Source organism: Ranitomeya variabilis, chromosome 2, assembly GCF_051348905.1.
Source record: "Ranitomeya variabilis isolate aRanVar5 chromosome 2, aRanVar5.hap1, whole genome shotgun sequence".
NCBI lineage: Eukaryota > Metazoa > Chordata > Amphibia > Anura > Dendrobatidae > Ranitomeya > Ranitomeya variabilis.
Genome location: NC_135233.1, coordinates 329,551,989 through 329,574,191, shown reverse-complemented (window position 1 = coordinate 329,574,191; position 22,203 = coordinate 329,551,989). Strand labels below are relative to the sequence as shown.

Below are 22,203 nucleotides of genomic sequence, written 5' to 3'. Positions count from 1 at the left end.
GCAATGGGATACTATGGTTCCCAGGGTCTGAAGGAGAGGAAACTCTCCTTCAGGCCCTGGGATCCATATTTAAGTGTAAAATAAAGAATAAAAATAAAAAATATTGATATACTCACCTCTCCGACGCAGCCCGATGTAACCGGCAGCTTCGGTACCTCAGAATGAGCGCTTGAAAGACCTTAGATGACGTCGCGGCCTGTGATTGGTCGCGTGGCGGTCACCTGCTGGCCATAAGCCCTTGTGCCCCAGATTAAGCTAGATTAGTGGTGAAATGGAGCGCCCTGTCAGGGCAAGGGGGTACTCGGTACCGGGTCCTGCGGTTCACAGGGGGATGTCACGGTGGCTGCGACCGGGTCCGTGACCTTGGGACGACCGTATAAAAGGGGAAGGTCTTTAAAGGGATAAAGTTTAGGTTCGTGACGCCACCTGTGGTATTCGGTCGTGGGGACCGACGCTGCTTTAAGGGGTCCGCTGGGGTGATGTTATGGCAGCTAGATGGTATACCTTCCCACAGGTGAAGTATATCCCCAGGGCATCCCAGTGTGTATATGGTAGAATGGTGAGAGGTGCAGTGAAGAACGAGGACACAGGTTTGCAGTCTCTTTACCTCCAGTGTCTTTAAATGAAAGGCAACTGTGCAAAACATAGGATCCCTTTTAACGTGGGACCCCTTTAAGTGTAAACCCTGGTCGGGTTCAATAAACTTCTAAACGGCAAAAAGAGTTAAATTAACTATTTACAATCATTTTTAGCATGTACTTTATCTTGGCTGTGGTAGTTTCCATGGCAGCACATGTGGATTTGGGCGATCTCCACGCAGTAAATACAAAGAGTCCACGCTCTGAATAGGCGTCTGGGTGCCCATTGATTTTGTCCAATTGTTGTCTGCGTGGCACAGTCAGGTGCTGCAGTAAGGTCAGTCACTGGAGCGGAGTCAGTAGCTGGGGCACGAGCAGTCGCTGGAGCGGGGTCGGTCACATGGGCAGGGTCACTCTTCATACCTGTTTCAGATGCTTTCTGTCATGTCGGACGCTGTTCATACTAGGGCGTTCGACAGACAGCGGTAATTCCGCTTTTGTCCACTATGCGCTCAGTGGCGTCGGCTAGATTTTATCTAGCTGGTCCGGGGTTAATTTAGCTGGTGCTCGGATTGGAAGCTGGGTCACGCCCACTGCCTTTAAATTGTTCTTCTGAACATTGGGCGTCGCCGATTATAGCTTCTGTCTTGTGCTTGGTTATCTCGGTCTGGAGTGGTGGTCTAGGAAAAGGAGTATCGTATCTGGTGGTGTATATTTCCCTTTGTCATATTTTCCTCCTTCCTATATTTGTATTTGTTTTGCCCTGTGCACTTATTGTGTATTCCTGAGTGACTGCGGCGTGGTGTATATTTTCCATTATCCTTGTCTGTGCTAACTGTGGGTATTGGTTAGTGGTCTCTTCACTGGGAGGTGGGTGGTGGTTTCAGCCAGAGGTTGTAACAGGAGATAGGGTGAGGATGGAGGCCCAGACATGCACACCATCAGTGTAAACTCTGGGAGAAGTGTCAGTCAGGGTTTCTCAGAGTTGAGGGAAATCGCAGGGGCCCGGGTTATTAGCTCCTGCCTATCTAGACACCTAGATTTCCCGTGACATTATAATCGGCCAACATTGTTTGAATTCCATGGATCCCATGACTTCCATAACCCGTCAGTTGGAGGCGCTGTCCCTACAGGTCACAGAGTTGAGGGGTCAGTGCAGCAACAGGGACTAGCAGTGTCTATTGTGCAAGCTGGAGCGGCAAGTAGAGTTGCTGAGCCTAAGTTTCCTTTGCCTGAAAGGTTTGCTGGGGAACGCAGTAAATTTGTTACTTTTCGTGAAGCTTGCAAACTTTATTTCCGTATGCGCCCGATCTCCTCAGGTAATGAGGCTCAGAGTGTGGGTCTGGTGTTGTCTTTATTAAACGGGGATCCTCAAGCATGGGCGTTTTCTTTGCCTTCTGATTCTGCTGCATTTAACTCAGTGGAGAGTTTTTTCCTGCTCTTGGACACATTTACGATGATCCTGACAGAATGGCTCTAGCAGAATCTAAGTTACGCGCTATTCGACAGGGGGAGCGTGTTGCAGAGGATTACTGTTCTGAATTTCGCCGCTGAGCGGTCGACACACAGTGGAATGTTCCCGTGCTGCGGAGTCAGTTTATTCATGGGGTTTCTGGAAGGGTTAAAAAAGCCCTCCTGATGTACGAGACTCCTGCTTCTCTAGATTCTGCTATGAGTCTTGTTGTCCGCATTGATCGCCGCTTGCGTTAGGGGGAGCATGAGACGCCGCCTATGGGAGAAGGTGTAGGTTCACGTGAGGTTGCTGCAGGTGAGCCCACGGAGCCTATGCAAATCGCAGGGGTGTCACATGTTAAGCGTCGAGCCCCTGGGCTCAAGAAGCAGGGAGCCTGTTTTTTCTGTGGTAAAACTGGTCATTTTGTTAACATTTGTCCTCTGCTGTCTAAGAAAAACGCAACGGCGGAAAACTTCTAAGCTCAGAGGGTGTGGAGGAGGCCAATCTGAGCTTATGCATATCCTCCATGGTGGTTTCTCAATGCATGCTCCCTGCCAAAGTTATCATCGCTGGCAGAGAGCTGCCAATCACTGTTTTTGTGGATAGCAGTTCTGCCACAAATCTCATTGATGAGGAGTTTTCGCGCACAGCAGGTTTTAGGATCGAAAAACTGCCTCATTCTATCCGCGTGGTCACCATCAATGCAGCTCCTCTCTCACAGGGGGAGATTACTGAGTTTGTGGCTGAGGTGAAACTCCACATTGGGGTTCTACATTTCGAGCAGTTTACATGTAAGGTGCTCAGGAATCTTCCTGCACAGGTGGTTTTGGGTTTCCCATGGTTGTCTATGCACAACCCGGTTATTGATTGGAAAACTCAGGACATTATTCAGTGGAGCAAATTCTGCCAGGAGAATTGCCTGGCCACATGTGTGTCTGCTGTGACTTCAAGCGTTCCTGAGTCACTTCTGGATTTTGCGGATGTGTTCTCTGAGAAGGGTTGTTCAGAGTTGCCACCACATTGCTCCTATGACTGTACTATCAGGTTTAAACCAGGGGACAAATTGCCTAAAGCAAGGATGTTTAACATCTCCGGTCCGGAGAGACAAGCGTTAAAGGATTACATTGCTGACAGTTTGAGCAAAGGGCACATCAGGCCTTCATCCTCGCCTGTGGCAGCGGGGTTCTTCTTCGTTAAGAAGAAAGATGGCGGACTACACCCGTGTCTGGATTTCAGGGAGTTGAACCAGATTACGGTTCGTGATCCATACCCTATGCCACTGATACCAGATTTGTTCAACCAGGTGGCAGGTGCTAAGTGGTTTACCAAGCTTGACCTCAGGGGGGCGTATAACCTCATAAGAGTCCGTCAAGGTGATGAGTGGAAGACGGCTTTTAATACCCCTGAAGGTCATTTTGAAAATTTGATGATGCCATTCGGGTTGACAAACGCACCAGCAGTGTTAAAACAATTCATAAATGATGTGTTCTCACATGTTTTGGGGAAATTCGTTATTGTATACCTGGATGACATTCTCATATATTCTAGCGACCGTGATACTCATTTAGATCATGTCAGGCAGGTGTTACAGCTTCTCAGAGAGAATAAGCTATATGCAAAACTTGAGAAATGTGTATTTTCGGTTCAGGAGTTGCCTTTCTTGGGTTATATTGTGTCCGCTTCTGGGTTTAAAATGGACGCCGCTAAGGTGCAAGCGGTGTTGCGTTGGGAACGGCCTGATAACCTAAATGCACTTCAGCGGTTCCTTGGGTTTTCTAACTACTATAGGAAGTTTATCAAGGCTTTTTCTATCATTGCTAAACCGCTAACAGACATGACTAAAAAGGGTACCAATTTCTCCGTTTGGCCTGAGGCCGCTGTGCGCGCATTTGAGTTTCTTAAGAATAGTTTTGTTTCGGCCCCCATTCTTGTGCAGCCAGACGTATCGAAACCTTTTGTTGTGGAAGTCGATGCGTCTGAGGTTGGTGTGGGGGCGGTGTTGTCACAAGGCTCATCCTTGAGCGATTTACGTCCTTACGCCTATTTCTCCAAGAAACTGTCGTCTGCCGAACGTAACTACGATATCGGCAACAGGGAGTTGTTGGCAATCAAATTGGCCTTTGAGGAATGGCGACACTTCTTGGAGGGGTCGGTTCATCAGGTTACTGTAATTACCGACCATAAGAATTTGCTTTATTTGGAGTCTGCCAAGCGACTATCTCCCAGGCAGGCTCGCTGGGCATTGTTTTTCACGCGGTTCAACTTTGTTGTTACTTAGAGACCTGGGTCTAAAAACACTAAGGCGGAAGCTCTGTCCGGGTGTTTTCCGGGGGGAGAACCTCAGGAAGATCCGGTACCCATCCTCCAAAAGGGTGTTGTGGTTTCGGCTCTCACAACCGAGGTTGAGGCTGAGATTGCCGAGGCTCAGGAGGAGGTACCATCTGAGCTTCCCATCAACAAATTGTTTGTACCGCTTCATCTCCGTTTAAAGGTTTTGGCGGAGCATCATGATGCTGTCCTGGCTGGCCACCCAGGGGTCAGGGGTACTTTGGAGTTGGTGTCACGTCGGTTTTGGTGGCCCAAAATCCGACAGGACGTGGTCTCAAACGTGTCAGCTTGCACCACGTGCGCTAGGGCTAAGATGCCCCGGTCCCGTCCTGTTGGCACACTACTTCCTCTCGAGGTACCTAGTAAGCCATGGACGGAGATCTCCATGGATTTTATCATTGACTTGCCCTCCTCAGCTGGGAACACGGTGATTTTGGTGATTGTTGATCGGTTCTCAAAAATGTCGCACTTTGTGTCTTTGCCTTCGTTGCCTAACGCTAAAGGTACCTTCACACGAAACGACGCTGCAGCGATAGCGACAACGATGCCGATCGCTGCAGCGTCGCTGTTTGATCGCTGGAGAGCTGTCACACAGACCGCTCTCCAGCGACCAACGATGCCGAGGTCCCCGGGTAACCAGGGTAAACATCGGGTTGCTAAGCGCAGGGCCGCGCTTAGTAACCCGATGTTTACCCTGGTTACCAGCGTAAAATGTAAAAAAAACAAACAGTACATACTTACATTCGCGCCCCCCGGCGTCCGCTTCCTGCACTGACTGACTGACTGAGCGCCGGCAGTAGCAGGGCACAGCGGTGACGTCACCGCTGTGCTGTGCTTTCACTTTCACTTTGCGGCGCTCAGTCAGTGTGGGAAGCGGACGCCGGGGGATGCGAATGTAAGTATGTACTGTTTTTTTTTTTTTACATTTTACACTGGTAACCAGGGTAAACATCGGGTTACTAAGCGCGGCCCTGCGCTTAGTAACCTGATGTTTACCCTGCTTACCAGTGTAAAATATCGCTGGTATCGTTGCTTTTGCTGTCAAACACAACGATACACGGCGATCGGACGACCAAATAAAGTTCTGAACTTTATTCAGCGACCAGCGACATCACAGCAGGATCCTGATCGCTGCTGCGTGTCAAACTAAACGATATCGCTAGCCAGGACACTGCAACGTCACGGATCGCTAGCGATATCGTTACAAAGTCGTTTCGTGTGAAGGTACCTTAAGACTCTGGCTCAGGTATTTGTGCAGGAGGTGGTCAGACTTCATGGGGTTCTGTCTGACATAGTTTCCGATAGAGGTACTCAGTTTGTGGCAAAATTTTGGAAAGCGTTTTGCTCACGGCTGGGGATCAAGTTGTCTCATTCTTCGGCGTTTCATCCTCAGTCAAATGGTCAGACCGAGCGTATGAACCAAAATTTGGAGCAGTACTTACGCTGCTTTGTTTCTGATAACCAGGAGGAGTGGTCGACGTTCCTTCCTTTGGCTGAGTTTGCCATCAATAATCACCGCCAGGAGTCTTCTGGGGAGTCTCTGTTTTTTTGTGTTTACGGGCTACATCCTCAATTTTGTACTTTGAGTCAGGGGGGCTCTTCCGGCATCCCGGAGGAAGACCAGTTAGGAGCACAACTGTCATCAGTCTGGAGCAGAGTTAAACAGCGCTTGTTGAGCGTGGGTGCTAGGTACAAACGTGTGGCTGACAGAAGGTGTGTGCCAGGTCCGGACCTGAGTGTGGATGACTGGGTGTGGTTATCCACAAAAAACATAAGACTCAAAATACCATCCCTTAAATTGGGTCCTAGGTTTATTGGTCCATTTAAGGTCACCGCTGTCATTAACCCAGTAGCTTACTGATTGGAGCTTCCTACAGTGTATAAGATACACAACGTGTTCCACAGATCGTTGCTAAAAAAAATGGTGGGTCTTGTGGATGCGACACCGATACCTTCTCCAGTCTTGGTGGATGGTAATTTGGAATTTGAAGTCTCCAAGGTGGTTGACTCTCGTGTAGTGCGCCGCACCTTACAGTACTTGGTACACTGGCGTGGTTATGGGCCGGAGGAGAGGTCTTGGGTACCAGCCTCGGACATTCATGCGGATCGGCTGGTCAGTATGTTTCACCGCCGTCATCCGGACAAGCCGGGTCCTATAAGTCGTGAGTGCCCTGTCATGTCGGACGCTGTTCATACTAGGGCGTTCGACAGACAGCGGTAATTCCGCTTTTGTCCACTATGCGCTCAGTGGCGTCGGCTAGATTTTATCTAGCTGGTCTGGGGTTAATTTAGCTGGTGCTCGGATTGGAAGCTGGGTCACTCCCACTGCCTTTAAATTGTTCTTCTGAACATTGGGCGTCGCCGATTATAGCTTCTGTCTTGTGCTTGGTTATCTCGGTCTGGAGTAGTGGTCTAGGAAAAGGAGTATCGTATCTGGTGGTGTATATTTCCCTTTGTCATATTTTCCTCCTTCCTATATTTGTATTTGTTTTGCCCTGTGCACTTATTGTGTATTTCTGAGTGACTGCTGCGTGGTGTATATTTTCCGTTATCCTTGTCTGTGCTAACTGTGGGTATTGGTTAGTGGTCTCTTCACTGGGAGGTGGGTGCTGGTTTCAGCCAGAGGTTGTAACAGGAGATAGGGTGAGGATGGAGGCCCAGACATGCACACCATCAGTGTAAACTCTGGGAGAAGTGTCAGTCAGGGTTTCCCAGAGTTGAGGGAAATCGCAGGGGCCCGGGTTATTAGCTCTTGCCTATCTAGACACCTAGATTTCCCGAGACACTTTCCCTCTGGTGCCGGTCTGCTCCGCCTCCGCTGGGGTCTGGAACGCTGTTTGCAGGGCCTGGTTCTGCAGCGTGGTCGTCTCCGGTTGCAGCATCTCGCTTTCCGGCAGGGCCTTGCTTTCTGGCTTTGGAGCGCCGGAACTTTTTTGCTCCGGACCAGACGAGGCTGCCGACAGACGTCTGGTGAGGCTCCCGATGAAGGTCCTCTTCCACCCGGCCACAGCTTCCAGCTCCTGGCGCACGAGCTGACAGGTGCGTTCTTCCTCTTCTTTTCGCAGGAGGTCCAGATTCATTGTCGGTGAAGGGTGCAGTTCTTGCAGGCCCTGGCTGGGACAGTCCTTGTGCTCCATTCCACGCTCCGGGGTACGCTCACCTCCCTCTGCCATGTTGCTTTTTGGCACCTCCTCCTTCCTCACATCACAGTGCTGGCAGAGGGCGGGCATGATCTTCGCGCCGCTCTGCTGGACCCGCCCACGATGGCACGCCCTTCTTCACCAGCGCTCCTCGTGGAGCTGTAATGGTGACGGTTTTGGCGGCAATTTTGGCGGTCTTTTCACAGCACACAGTCTCTCAATAAAGCACGGTTCAGGCACAGTCTTTTAGGCGCACATGACCCGATTTGCTGGGTCAGTCCATCCTGTTCGTGACGCCAAGTTGGAGCGCCCCATCAGGGCAAGGGGGTACTCGGTACCGGGTCCTGCGGTTCACAGGGGAATGTCATGGTGGCTGTGACCTGCTCCGTTGTTGTGAACTCTGTTTTCAGGCTCCCTCTTGTGGTCACAGATGGTATTGTGTGACTTTGTTTTTTTGGCTCCCCCTGGTGGTTTGGTTTATTATCCTGCGGGTCTGCGGGATCAGCTGCCTCGTTATTCACCAGGGAGGCTCCTATTTAGCTCTGCTTCACTTCTACTTGTTGCCGGCTGTCAATGTATTCAGTGCTATTCTGATTACTCCTGATTATCTCGTTTTCTGCCTCTTCAGGATAAGCTAAGTTCTGTTTGAATATTTTTTGCTCATCTGCCTGCAATATGATTTCTGTGTATGATGAGTCTAGTCCAGCTTGCTAACATGTGATTTCTTTTTGCTGGTAAGCTCTGGGGTACGGAGTTGCTTCCCCCGCACCGTTAGTTGGTGCGGGGGCTCGAGCAATCTCTGCGTGGATATTTTGAATAGGGTTTTTTATTGACCGCACAGTTTCCTTCCTATTTTCTGCTATCTAGTATTAGCGGGCCTCATTTGCTAAATCTGATTTCATCTCTGCGTTTGTTCTTTCTTCTTAACTCACCGTTAATATTTGTGGGGGGCTATTCTATATCTTTGTGCTCTTCCACTGAGGCAAGTGAGGACTTACTTTTCCTCCAGGAATAGTCAGTTTCTCAGGCCGTGACGAGACGTCTAGGAATTTTAGGTAACGTTCCACGGCTGCCTATAGTTGTTTGCGGATAGGATCAGGTTGCAGTCAATCTAGTTACCACTTCCCCAGAGCTGGTAGTCTGTTCAGTTACTTAGCTAGTCCGACCTGCGATCCTTGCCACTAGGATCATAACAGTACAGCCGGCCATAAAGTGTTAATTGCATGGCAGAAGCAGGAGAAAAGAAGCTTGGAGATATTTTTTTTTTTGCTGCCGTGTGTCTAGCTGCTGTGTGTCTGGCTTCTCTCCTCCTCTTAATCTTGGTGTGGCTCTGAGTTCAGCTGCTGATATGGATATCCAGAGTTTAGCCTCCAGTGTGGATCATCTTGCTGCAAGGGTACAAAGTATTCAGGATTTTGTTGTGCACAGTCCTATGTCAGAGCCTAGAATACCTATTCCGGAGTTGTTTTCTGGAGATAGATCTAGGTTCCTGAATTTTAAGAACAATTGCAAGTTGTTTCTTTCTTTGAAACCTCGTTCCTCTGGGGATTCTGTTCAGCAAGTTAAGATTATTATTTCTTTCTTGCGGGGCGATCCTCAAGATTGGGCTTCCGCATTGGCTCCAGGGGATCCTGCATTGCTCAGTGTGGATGCGTTTTTTCTGGCCCTTGGATTGCTCTATGAGGAACCTAATCTTGAGAACCAGGCTGAAAAAGCGTTGTTGGCCCTCTCTCAGGGGCAAGATGATGCAGAGGTGTACTGCCAGAAATTTCGGAAATGGTCGGTGCTTACTCAATGGAATGAGTGTGCCCTGGCTGCAAATTTCAGAAAAGGTCTTTCTGAAGCCATTAAGAATGTCATGGTGGGGTTCCCTACGCCTGCAGGTCTGAATGAGTCAATGACTCTGGCCATTCAGATTGATCGGCGTTTGCGGGAGCGCAAACTGCGCACCATTTGGCGGTGTCTTCTGAACAGACACCTGAGTCTATGCAATGTGATAGAATTCTGACCAGAAGTGAATGGCAAAATTATAGACGGCAAAATGGGTTGTGCTTTTACTGTGGTGACTCAGCTCATGTTATCTAGCATGCTCTAAGCGCACAAAAAAGATTGATAAATCTGTCACCATCGGTACTTTACAGCCTAAGTTTATTTTGTCTGTTACCCTGATTTGTTCCCTGTCATCTTACCCGGTTATGGCTTTTGTGGATTCAGGTGCTGCCCTGAGTCTGATGGATTTGTCATTTGCCAGGCGCTGTGGTTTTGTTTTGGAGCCTTTAAAATTCCCTATTCCACTAAGGCGAATTGATGCTACACCATTGGCTACGAATAAACCTCAGTACTGGACACAAGTGACCATGTGCATGACTCCTGTTCATCAGGAGGTGATTCGCTTTCTTGTATTGCATAATTTGCATGATGTTGTCGTGTTGGGCCTGCCATGGTTGCAGACTCATAATCCAGTCCTGGATTGGAAAGCAATGTCTGTGTCAAGTTGGGGTTGTCAGGGAATTCATGGCGACGCTCCTGTGGTGTCAATTGCTTCATCCACTCCTTCTGAGGTCCCTGCGTTTTTGTCAGATTACCAGGATGTATTTGATGAGCCCAAACTCAGTTCTCTACCTCCTCATAGGGATTGTGATTGTGCTATAAATTTGATTCCTGGTAGTAAGTTTCCTAAGGGACGACTTTTCAATTTGTCAGTGTCGGAGCATGCTGCTATGCGGAGTTATATAAAGGAGTCTTTGGAGAAAGGACTTATACGCCCCTCCTCCTCCCCTCTTGGTGCGGGGTTCTTTTTTGTGGCTAAGAAGGATGGTTCCCTGAGACCTTGTATTGATTATCGCCTTCTAAATAAAATCACGGTCAAATTTCAGTATCCTTTGCCATTGTTATCTGATCTGTTTGCTCGCATTAGGGGGTCTAGTTGGTTCACCAAGATAGATCTTCGTGGTGCGTATAACCTTGTGCGTATTAAGCAGGGTGATGAATGGAAAACTGCATTTAATACGCCCGAAGGCCATTTTAAGTACTTGGTGATGCCTTTTGGACTTTCTAACGCTCCTTCTGTCTTTCAGTCCTTTATGCACGACATCTTCCGCGAATATCTGGATAAATTTATGATTGGGTATCTGGATGATATTCTGTTTTTTTCGGATGATTGGGAGTCCCATGTTAAGCAGGTCAGGATGGTGTTTCAGGTCCTGCGTGCCAATGCTTTATTTGTGAAGGGCTCAAAATGTCTTTTTGGAGTCCAGAAGGTCTCTTTTTTGGGTTTCATTTTTTCTCCTTCTGCTATTGAGATGGACCCAGTCAAGGTTCAGGCTATTCATGACTGGACTCAGCCTACATCTGTTAAGAGTCTTCAGAAGTTCTTGGGTTTTGCTAATTTTTACCGTCGCTTCATCGCTAATTTTTCTGGTGTTGTTAAGCCATTGACGGATTTGACCAAGAAGGGTTCTGATGTTACTAATTGGTCTCCTGCGGCTGTGGAGGCCTTTCAGGAGCTGAAGCGCCGGTTTTCTTCGGCTCCGGTCTTATGTCAGCCAGACGTCTCCCTTCCTTTCCAGGTCGAGGTTGATGCTTCTGAGATTGGAGTGGGGGCTGTTTTGTCGCAGAGAAGCTCTGATGGCTCTGTGATGAAGCCATGTGCTTTCTTTTCAAGAAAGTTTTCGCCTGCCGAGCGGAATTATGATGTTGGTAATCGGGAGTTGTTGGCTATGAAGTGGGCATTTGAGGAGTGGCGACATTGGCTCGAGGGAGCTAAGCATCGTGTGGTGGTCTTGACTGATCACAAGAATTTGATTTATCTCGAGTAGGCCAAGCGGCTGAATCCTAGACAGGCTCGTTGGTCGTTGTTTTTCTCTCGTTTTGATTTCGTGGTCTCATACCTGCCTGGTTCGAAGAATGTGAAGGCTGATGCTCTTTCTAGGAGTTTTGTGCCTGACTCTCCTGGTGATTCAGAGCCAGCTGGTATCCTCAGAGAAGGGGTGATTTTGTCTGCCATCTCCCCAGATTTGCGACGAGTGCTGCAGGAGTTTCAGGTGGATAGACCTGACCGTTGTCCACCAGAGAGACTGTTTGTCCCGGATAGATGGACCAGCAGAGTTATTTCCGAGGTTCATTCTTCGGTGTTGGCAGGCCATCCTGGGATTTTTGGTACCAGAGATTTGGTGGCTAGGTCCTTCTGGTGGCCTTCCTTGTCGCGGGATGTGCGTTCCTTTGTGCAGTCTTGTGGAATTTGTGCTCGGGCTAAGCCTTGCTGTTCTCGTGCCAGTGGCTTGTTGTTGCCTTTGCCTGTCCCGAAGAGGCCTTGGACGCACATTTCCATGGATTTTATTTCAGACCTCCCTGTCTCTCAGAGAATGTCGGTCATTTGGGTGGTGTGTGATCGTTTTTCTAAAATGGTCCATTTGGTGCCCTTGCCTAAGTTGCCTTCCTCCTCCGAGTTGGTTCCTCTGTTTTTTCAAAATGTGGTTCGTTTGCACGGGATCCCTGAAAATATTGTTTCCGACAGAGGATCCCAGTTTGTGTCTAGATTTTGGCGGACCTTTTGTGCTAAGATGGGCATTAATTTGTCTTTTTCGTCGGCCTTCCATCCTCAGACGAATGGCAAAACCGAGCGCACTAATCAGACTTTGGAAACCTATTTAAGATGTTTTGTTTCTGTTGATCAGGACGACTGGGTGACTTTTTTGCCATTGGCCGAGTTTGCCCTTAATAATCGGGCTAGTTCTGCTACTTTGGTTTCACCTTTTTTTTGTAATTCAGGGTTTCATCCTCGTTTTTCCTCGGGTCAGGTGGAGTCTTCTGACTGTCCTGGAGTGGATGTTGTAGTGGATAGGTTGCATCAGATTTGGAATCATGTGGTGGACAATTTGAAGCTGTCACAAGAGAAGGCTCAGCGCTTTGCCAACCGCCGTCGCTCTGTGGGTCCCCGACTTCGCGTTGGGGATTTGGTGTGGTTGTCTTCTCGCTTTGTTCCTATGAAGGTCTCCTCTCCTAAGTTTAAGCCTCAGTTTATTGGTCCTTATAAGATTTTGGAAGTCCTTAACCCTGTGTCATTTCGTTTGGACCTCCCGGCATCGTTTGCTATTCATAATGTGTTCCATCGGTCGTTGTTGCGGAGGTATGTGGTGCCTGTGGTTCCTTCGGTTGAGCCTCCTGCCCCTGTGCTGGTTGAGGGAGAATTGGAATACGTGGTGGAGAAGATCTTGGATTCTCGTATTTCTAGACGGAGGCTTCAGTATTTGGTTAAGTGGAAAGGCTATGATCAGGAGGATAATTCCTGGGTTGTCGCCTCTGATGTTCATGCGGCCGATTTGGTTCGTGCCTTCCATGTGGCTCACCCTGATCGCCCTGGGGGTTTTGATGAGGGTTCGGTGACCCCTCCTCATGGGGGGGGGGTACTGTTGTGAACTCCGTTTTCAGGCTCCCTCTTGTGGTCACAGATGGTATTGTGTGACTTTGGTTTTTTGGCTCCCCCTGGTGGTTTGGTTTATTATCCTGCGGGTCTGCGGGATCAGCTGCCTCGTTATTCACCAGGGAGGCTCCTATTTAGCTCTGCTTCACTTCCACTTGTTGCCGGCTGTCAATGTATTCAGTGCTATTCTGATTACTCCTGATTATCTCGTTTTCTGCCTCTTCAGGATAAGCTAAGTTCTGTTTGAATATTTTTTGCTCATCTGCCTGCAATATGATTTCTGTGTATGATGAGTTTAGTCCAGCTTGCTAACATGTGATTTCTTTTTGCTGGTAAGCTCTGGGGTACGGAGTTGCTTCCCCCGCACCGTTAGTTGGTGCGGGGGCTCGAGCAATCTCTGCGTGGATATTTTGAATAGGGTTTTTTATTGACCGCACAGTTTCCTTCCTATTTTCTGCTATCTAGTATTAGCGGGCCTCATTTGCTAAATCTGATTTCATCTCTGCGTTTGTGCTTTCCCCTTAACTCACCGTTAATATTTGTGGGGGGCTATTCTATATCTTTGGGGTCTTCCACTGAGGCAAGTGAGGACTTACTTTCCCTCCAGGAATAGTCAGTTTCTCAGGCCGTGACGAGACGTCTAGGATTTTTAGGTAACGTTCCACGGCTGCCTATAGTTGTTTGCGGATAGGATCAGGTTGCGGTCAATCTAGTTACCACTTCCCCAGAGCTAGTAGTCTGTTCAGTTACTTAGCTAGTCCGACCTGCGATTCTTGCCACTAGGATCATAACACTCCGTGGCCATGGGACGCCCGTATAAAAGGGGAAGGTCTTTAAAGGGATAAAGTTTATGTTCGTGACGCCACCTGTGTTATTCGGTCAGTGGGGACCGACGCTGCTTTAAGGGATCCGCTAGGGTGATGTTATGGCAGCTAGATGGCATACCTTCCCACAGGTGAAGTGTATCCCCAGGGCTTCCCAGTGTGTAGATGGTAGAATGGTGAGAGGTGCAGTGAAGAACGAGGACACAGGGTTGCAGTCTCTTTACCTCGTTTACTGAAGTTTTCAGCAGCGACAGTCCAGGGCACCAGATCACAGGGCAGGTAGAGTCTGGCCGGTTTGGAGGCAAGTCCAGAGTCCCCTTGTCCAGGTGGAAATCAATAGCCTTCCCTTGCGCTGTAGTGGTGTAGTCCCTTACTGCATAAGCTTCAAATAAGGTCCCCACAGATGTTGTGTCTCTCTCTCTGTCCCCTGTAGTCAGATAGGGCAAAACCCGTATGACTGGTGACTTGAGCCTGTTTATAGGGTCTCTTAGATAACCCGGCTCCGTGGGGTGTCACCGTGCCTCCTGGGTGTAGGTGCGGACAGGTAACGTGCAATTAGCTGTCCTGCCGTTCTCTGAAGTAAGGCGTAGAGGTCCTTACTACCTCGGTGTTCCGGCCACCAGTTATCTGCGCCTCAGAAGGAGGCAGCCTGTTCGGGGCTGGTCCCCTTCTGGTATCCTCTCCTGTGCTTTGCTTTCCTTCAGCTCACTGCAATCAGTCCTGCTTTCAAAATGTCTCTTTCTGGGAGCTGCAGCTCTTAGGGCATGCACAGCTCCGTGAACCCTCTATCCTCCTCAGATGGCTGTCTGGAATTTTCTGTGTCAGGAACTGACTAACTTTCCCTACAGACTACCAGTTATATATATATGGGGAGTCACCTAGTAAATAGGATCAAAAGCTCCCCCTGGTGGCCTGGAGTATGAATGTGTTGCATGTTTGTGGTACCTGGATGCAGTTATCCTTCCTTGCCTCCGAACATAGCATCACTCTCCCCTGGAGGAAAGCAATACTACTGTGACGACCAGGACCCTGGGGCACCACAGAAACATTTTAGGAGGAAGCTTATGTGTTAGGTTTAACAACTGAAGTGACTCTCTCAAGCACAAGTAAGGCAGTGTGTATTGCAAACATACCACCACATAACTATTTCAGCAATAAAAGAGTTGAGAAATAGTGCTCACAACTAGACAGTAATATTGGAAAATCTACACATTAGGAACTTTGGCCCAGATTCTCGGCAGTGGGCGTGGTGGAGACTTGTGCTCATTGTTCGTGAAGAGGAGCACGCCTCTTCATCAATCTGAAAAGTCTGAAGAGCGGCGTGTGCCTCTGTGCGACATGCCAAAAATCTTACTCCAATCAGGGACTGGAATGAGATTTCTGGCACAGGGAACATCATAGCTGGTCATGAATAAGATGAACTGTGGTGTCACACCCCCGCTGCGCCTTTTCCTTCTACAGCTCTGCCTATTTTGGCAGAGCCGGAGAAACTAGCACAAAAATGGCAAAAGTCACAAAATTTAATTCCGCCAAAATTTTCCAACTTTTCAAAACTTTGACGATACTTTTTGGCATAAACGTTTTGATGAATCGGTCCACCAGTTGTAAACTAATAACGTAGTTAGTGAATAATAGCTAATAAAAGTGACGTATTAATGATGCTTGTGGATATGTCCAAAGTATTGAAAAACTTTTCTGTCCATTTAGACAGTTGTATATGCATCTTTTATACCCTACCACCATTCCAGGGTCTGTACCTTGTTATCAGCTCTAGTACCTGTACATATCTTGCTCTTGGTGTCAGTAGAGGTGCTGCACATATGTGTCACTGTCATGTCGGACGCTGTTCATACTAGGGCGTTCGACAGACAGCGGTAATTCCACTTTTGTCCACTATGCGCTCAGTGGCGTCGGCTAGATGTTGTCTAGCTGGTTCGGGGTTAATTTAGCTGGTGCTCGGATTGGAAGCTGGGCCAAGCCCACTGCCTTTAAATAGTTCTTCTGAACATTGGGCGTCGCCGATTATAGCTTCTGTCTTGTGCATGGTTATCTCGGTCTGGAGTGGTGAGCTAGTTGTTGGAGTATCGTTGCTGGTGGTGTATTTCCCTTTGTCTTATTTTCTCCTTCCCATATTTGTTTTTGTTTTGCCCTTTGCACTTATAGTGTATTCCTGAGTGACTGCGGCGTGGTGCTTAATTTTCCGTTATCCTTGTCTGTGCTAACTGTGGGTATTGGAGTGTGGTCTTCACTGGGTGGTGGGTGGTAGTTTCAGCCTAGGGTTGAAACAGGAGATAGGGCGAGGGTGGAGGCCCAGACATGCACACCATCAGTGTAAACTCTGGGAGAGGGTCAGTCAGGGTTTCCCTAGTCTGAGGGAAATCGCAGGGGCCCGGGTTATTAGCTCTTTCCTACCTAGGTCTCCCGTGACAGTCACTCTCTGTTGACTTTTTTGGGAGATCTGTAAACAGCCAAGTAACTGTTCTTTGCTATTGTCAGAACTTCCATATCCATAGCAAATTGAGATTTTGGTTTTGGTTTTATCCAAAGTCATGTGACAAGGCTCGTTAGTGGGTCAATATTGACTTTTAGGATTGCTACTTCCTATAGGTGGCACCAGAATTCTAGTCCTCTTCCTCTCTGAAGAGACAATTTGCATATTTCCCAGAGGAGCATTACGACTTAAAAGTCTCCTCACCTTGGCATGTCAGGCTTAACATGTCATTCTTCGTAAGGAGAAACGTTACCCCTTGAATCCCGGTCAGATGGCTCTCGCCCAGCCAAACCAGATCTCACACTTTGAACTGACGAGGGGCAGTACCCTGAAACAGTGTTTGCAGATTGAGATTCTGGTTTTTGCTTCTTTCCTTAGTCATGTGACAAGGCTCGTTAGTGAGTCAGTATTGACTTTTAGTCCTCTCTGAAGAGACAATTTGCAGAAGAACCATAGAACTTTATGGAGAGAGCTGCGCATTTATCAGACATTTGTGACACATCTTAAGGACATACCTAAAATCTTTCAGATGGGAATACTTGTTTACCACAAATAGATGTGTTTCTTAAAGGGTTCATAAGAGGGTGAGATGAATGATAAGAGTGATAGAATGATATATGAGATGAATGATGGCAGTGGACAATGGGATATGAGGAACGTGGAAGATGTGTATGACTTGGAGAACACACTCATATATCTGAACAAAGTGCCCACAGTAATCATACACATGTTCACTTCATATGTTTATATGGAAGGTGATAAATCTAACCTGAGGGGTCAATATCTGTAACAGACTCTGTCTTGGGTTCTATGTTTTGTGGCTTAAAGGGGTGATCCTTTGGGTGTCATTTTTTAATTTAAATGAATGTATTTGGGGCTAAAACAAATAATTTTTGCAATTAAGTTTTATTAAAAATTTTGCTAAATTTGCGTTCCATAGCCTTTGTGTTATAATGTATATTGGTGGCTGCAGAATGAGTTAAATGAACTTATTCTGATGGTCTGTCTTTATCTGAGCTCCCCTCGGCTGATTTATGACCACAGACCACATGAAAGTTGAATGTGCAGAGACACAAAAAGTCTGTAAAAGCCGAACAATGGAAAATTTTGAATTCAACCAATATTACATCCTGTGTCCAACATGAAAAATTTGGTGAATGGTCTTCTTTACACTTGTAAAATCCAGACTTTCTTGTGCACATTCAATATATTTTACTTCTGAACAAGAAAAATATTTAGAATTGAGAGTCCTCAGTAGTTAATACCTTTTAATGGCTAACTGAAAAGATGGTAACAAAGTGCAAGCTTTTGAGACTACACAGGTCTCTTCATCAGGCATAGACTAAAAGCAATTCTGGAGAATCACATATTTATGCACAACACATCACAGAAAAAAAAACAGAAAAAAACATGGATAAGACAGGTGACATGAAGCAGAATTGCCATGAGTGATAAACAGTTATGTCCATAAATATTGGACTAGTTCTTAGATAAGTAGTGTTTTATTGTCCTCTGATTGGGGTCTGGTTCTGTTGTGATGAACCCACATGGTCTGAGGGGCAAATTGCTTAGTTCCTTAGTTGATGTAAAAAGACATAAATCCATGCAACACATTCATTCATGCACTAAGACTGTCAAAGGCCATCATCAGCTTATATTCCCATATTCTTCTGTCTTTTGTTAGCCATTAAAAGGTATCAACTACTGAGGACTCTCAATTCTACATATTTTTCTATCCACTGGCTAACACGGTACCGAGATATATATATTTCCTGTATACTTCTGAACAAGTGTTTTTTTTTTCCTCAGGATATTACCAGGGCTCCACTAGACCCTCTAAATGAACACATACTGACCCTCCTGACGTATGTGGGGTGCGGCTTCGCCTCTCTGTTTATTGGGCTCGCCCTTGTAACATACGGGATGTTCAAGTAAGTTTGTGATTTACATAAACTATGCACTGTCAGGCATTGCAAATTATCTGATGCTAATAGATCAATTTATTAACATTGATTATATTTATTTTATTATTATAAAAACTTTTTTTTGTACTTATTTTTATTTTTCCTCTCCATTGCGCAGTCTTCTTACAGTAAATAATATTTATATCAGATACTCTGCTTTTTGTTGCTCTTATCGTGGTCAGATTTTTGATCCAAATCTTTTAGAATTTATGGCTTTTTTATTTCTTTCCTTTTTTTGTTTTTTGGACTTCATCGTTTCGCAATTTTGTTTTGTTATGCTATTTTGCAAAGACAAAACTGCTAAGGCCCCTTACACACATCTGTTTTTTATGTCCACATGCGGTCCATTTTTTAATGACCGCAAATACTGACATATGCACACTCATTGTATTCAAAGATGGTGCGCACATGTTAGGTTTATCGCATGGACCGTGATGCTTTTCATTTCATACATGTCACACTGACATGACGCGGACACATGGATGGACATACGTGTTACACTGACAACACAGGGACAGCACACGGACACAAGGATGGCACACAGATGGCACATACTTGTCACACTGACAACACAGACACGGACAGCACAAGGACACACGGATGGCACATACGTGCACACGGTCACGGACCACGGATTTTACCAGTACTGGATTTTCCAGTACAGGAATCACCAGGATGTGTTAAGGGTAAATGCCCACAATCAGGAACAGCAGCGTTTTGGACGCAGGGCACTTGCATTTAACAATACAAGCACAATGGACAAGATTTATAGAAATCCCATGCCCACTGTACTTCTATTTAATGCGGTGTAAACTCAAACTCACCCGCGGCGCAGGTTTGTAAGCCGCAGCATGTCAATTTCTGTTCCTAGTCTCCGCAACAGAAATTTCCACAACAGAATGTATTGGATGCAGTAAATCCAAATTATTCAGTGAACACATATGGATATACCTGTGGGATTAGAACGCGGCACTTTGGATGCAGCAAAAATGCAATGCTTCCAAGGCGCTGCTCCTTCCTGATCATGGGAATGTAGCCTTAGAGGCATAAAACCAGAAAACCATGTGCTCACTGGCAGCTGGCTCCAAGTATCTTCAGCCGGATATCGTCTGACTCCCGCTACTGGGGGTGCAGGCTTAGGAGCGCCGCAGACTTGGAAGGAAATAGGCAGCATAGAGTGCAGCAATTGCTGCTCTGCCCAAGCTCCGTAAGCAATGTCTGCTGAGTTCAGAAGCCAGAAGACCACTGTAGCTTGTGATTACCTGAAACGCTCATCTGAAATTCCAAATGGACCTCTGGAGTAGCTTGCCCTGAATCCATGGAGGTACTGGAAGTTGATGCCATCATTTTCTAATTTAGGGACCTGAAAAAAAATATATATTGGACAACCATCTTCAATATTATACGCTTGTAGGGAGGATAAGCCTTACAACCATTACTGTGTTTAATTTTGTCTTCCCCTGTGAGTCTGAATGTTTCTGCTTGGTGGGCTGCTACAAATGGGGTAGAGGCAGTACTCTGGTATAAATACTTTGACAAATTGGCTCCTAAGTCTCAACATTGTTACAGGTGATGAAATAAATGCTTATCTTTAATTGAGCAATAATTCTGAAGCGTAGTTCCTTCTCTCTCGTTAATACTTGTCATGGCCCATGGGCTGTAAGGATAGGAACCGCAGCATTTTATTACTTAATTCTTTAAGGTAAATGCACTTAAAGAAGTCCAGGAATTTATTGTAGAACCCGCCAAAGCTAATTAGTGCATCAATCATAGCGCCTCAGGCAGTAATATATCCTTCTTCAGTCACAATTCTGTAGTGCAGTAGATGAGGTGGTAGGAAGCCTGGATTATCTGAAATATTTCTTCATTTTACTCACTTGTGTAATGCCATTAATTCCACAGCACTTTACAGACTTCATCATCGCTGTTCCCATTGGGGCTCACAATGTACATTCCCTATCAGTATGTCTTTGGAGTTTGGGAGGAAACTGGAGAACCTGGAAGACACCCACCAAACACAGGAAGAAGATGCAAACTCCTTGCAGATGTTTTTCTTGGTGGGAACCCAGGATCCCAGTGCTGTAAAGCAACAGTGCTGACCACTGAGCCACCATGCTGCCCCATATATTGTGTTATGAAGTCAATGTCTCATGTATTATTCTCATTGTGCACTAAGACTTCGCATTGTTTATGCTTTTTGTATTTTTTTTCAGACAACTTAGAAGAGATTACCCTTCCAAGATATTGATGAATCTTTGCTTTTCGCTGTTGATGCTTAATTTGGTGTTCTTGGTCAACGAGTGGCTGTCATCATTCAGAATTCCAGGCTTGTGTATCTTCGTCGGAGCACTTCTACATTACTTCTTGCTAACATCATTCACGTGGATGGGCCTGGAAGCCGTACATATGTATTTTGCATTTGTCAAAGTTTTTAATTCCTACATCCATAAATACATATTAAAACTATGTATCGCTGGCTGGGGTGAGTAATGTATCCAGTTATTTGCTCCACATTGTAATACTGAAATATTTGCTGTAAATTGTTCCTTCATGTTCCAGGATCAATAAGAAATGCAATGAAAATTGAGGATTTTGGGGTGAAGACATTTTCTATACAGGGATTATAAATACAGTTAGTGATTTTCCATGGCTCTTCTGACATGTGGAAAGTTTACAATATTTGCTATTTTATAGGAATCTATTGGAATTTTCTCTTAGCCACTTATATACCATAGTGGATATAAAAGTCTACACACCTCTGTTAAGATGCCAGACTTTTGTCATGTAAAAAAAAATCATACCAAGAAGAATATTTTCAGAAGTTTTTCCACCTTTAATGTTGCCCATAATCTGTGCAAATCCATTGAGAAATAAGCTGAAATCTTGTCGGGAGGAAAAAGAAAAACCGATACTTTGTTGAAGTACCGTATTTTGTGGACTATAAGAAACACCGAACAATAAGAGGAAGCCCAAATTTTGGAGAGGAAAATAAGAAAACATTTTTTTATTGCGTCAAAAGGGGTCCAACTTACAGTCTGAATTTAGCTTCCCGGGTGTAATAATTATAGGGGATAACTCAGGAGACTCTTTGCGTGGAACAAGACAACTACAGGACACAGTTTTATAAGTGGTAAAGTCTATATTATCACACAGTGATTCAAACAGGTGCAGAGAGAAACTCAAGTCCACAACACTTAGTGCAATATCAAATGCAGCTCAGCAGTCTATAGGAAACTTTCAGAGGAAAATGCAATTACGCAGAAAGTCTATGAAGCACAATTATTCTTGAGGATACTTGACATGAATAAGTCCTTGCTTAGTCCAAAACACAGATAGATATGCTTATAAGGCTGTTCAAATAATATCTTCGCTCAACCAGGGAGGTCTGGGTAATAGTCTCAGGTGTTGTGAATTTGGATTCTGGGCTCCCCCGGTGGCCGCTTGTGGAATTGGACTTGTCATCCTCTTTCCTGTTTCACCTGATTCCATCAGTAGTGGGTGTCGCTATTTAAGCTCATTTCTCTGGTGGTTTCTTGCCGGTCAACAATGTTATCTGATGCCTCTCAGTGCTTGTTCCTGCTTCTAGACAACTACTGATAAGTTGGACTTTTGTCCATGTTTTGTTTTGCCTATTTGTTCCAGTTCGCAGCTGAAGTTTTGTTACTGTGTCTGGAAAGCTCTCGTCGATCAGGGATTGCTACTCTGGCGTTATGAGTTAATGCCAGAGTTTAAGGTAATCTCTGGATGGTGTTTTGTTAGTATTTTTCTGCTATCTAGTAAGCGGACCTCAAATTTGCTAAGACTATTTTCCTGCTGCGTTTGTTGTTTCATCTGAACTCACCGTCATTATATGTGGGGGGCTACTGTCTTCTTTGGAATATTTCTCTAGAGGTGAGCCATGTCTTATATTTCCCTCTGCTAGCTATTTAGGTCTTAGGCCAGAGCTGGGCATCTAGCGATAAATTGGAAATGCTACCTGGCTATTTCTAGTTGCGCGGCAGGC

General features: G+C 46.1%; 1 protein-coding gene across 2 annotated transcripts in view; it reads left to right on the top strand.

Moving 5' to 3' along the window:
* ADGRG4 (adhesion G protein-coupled receptor G4) overlaps positions 1 to 22,203 on the top strand; it is a 153,114-nt gene that overhangs the window by 109,175 nt on the left and 21,736 nt on the right. For both annotated transcript variants that reach the window (XM_077285287.1, XM_077285286.1), the window contains exons 18-19: positions 18,046 to 18,167; positions 20,414 to 20,682. In XM_077285287.1, the coding sequence (XP_077141402.1) occupies positions 18,046 to 18,167; positions 20,414 to 20,682 (391 nt within the window). The remainder of the gene's footprint in view (positions 1 to 18,045; positions 18,168 to 20,413; positions 20,683 to 22,203) is intronic.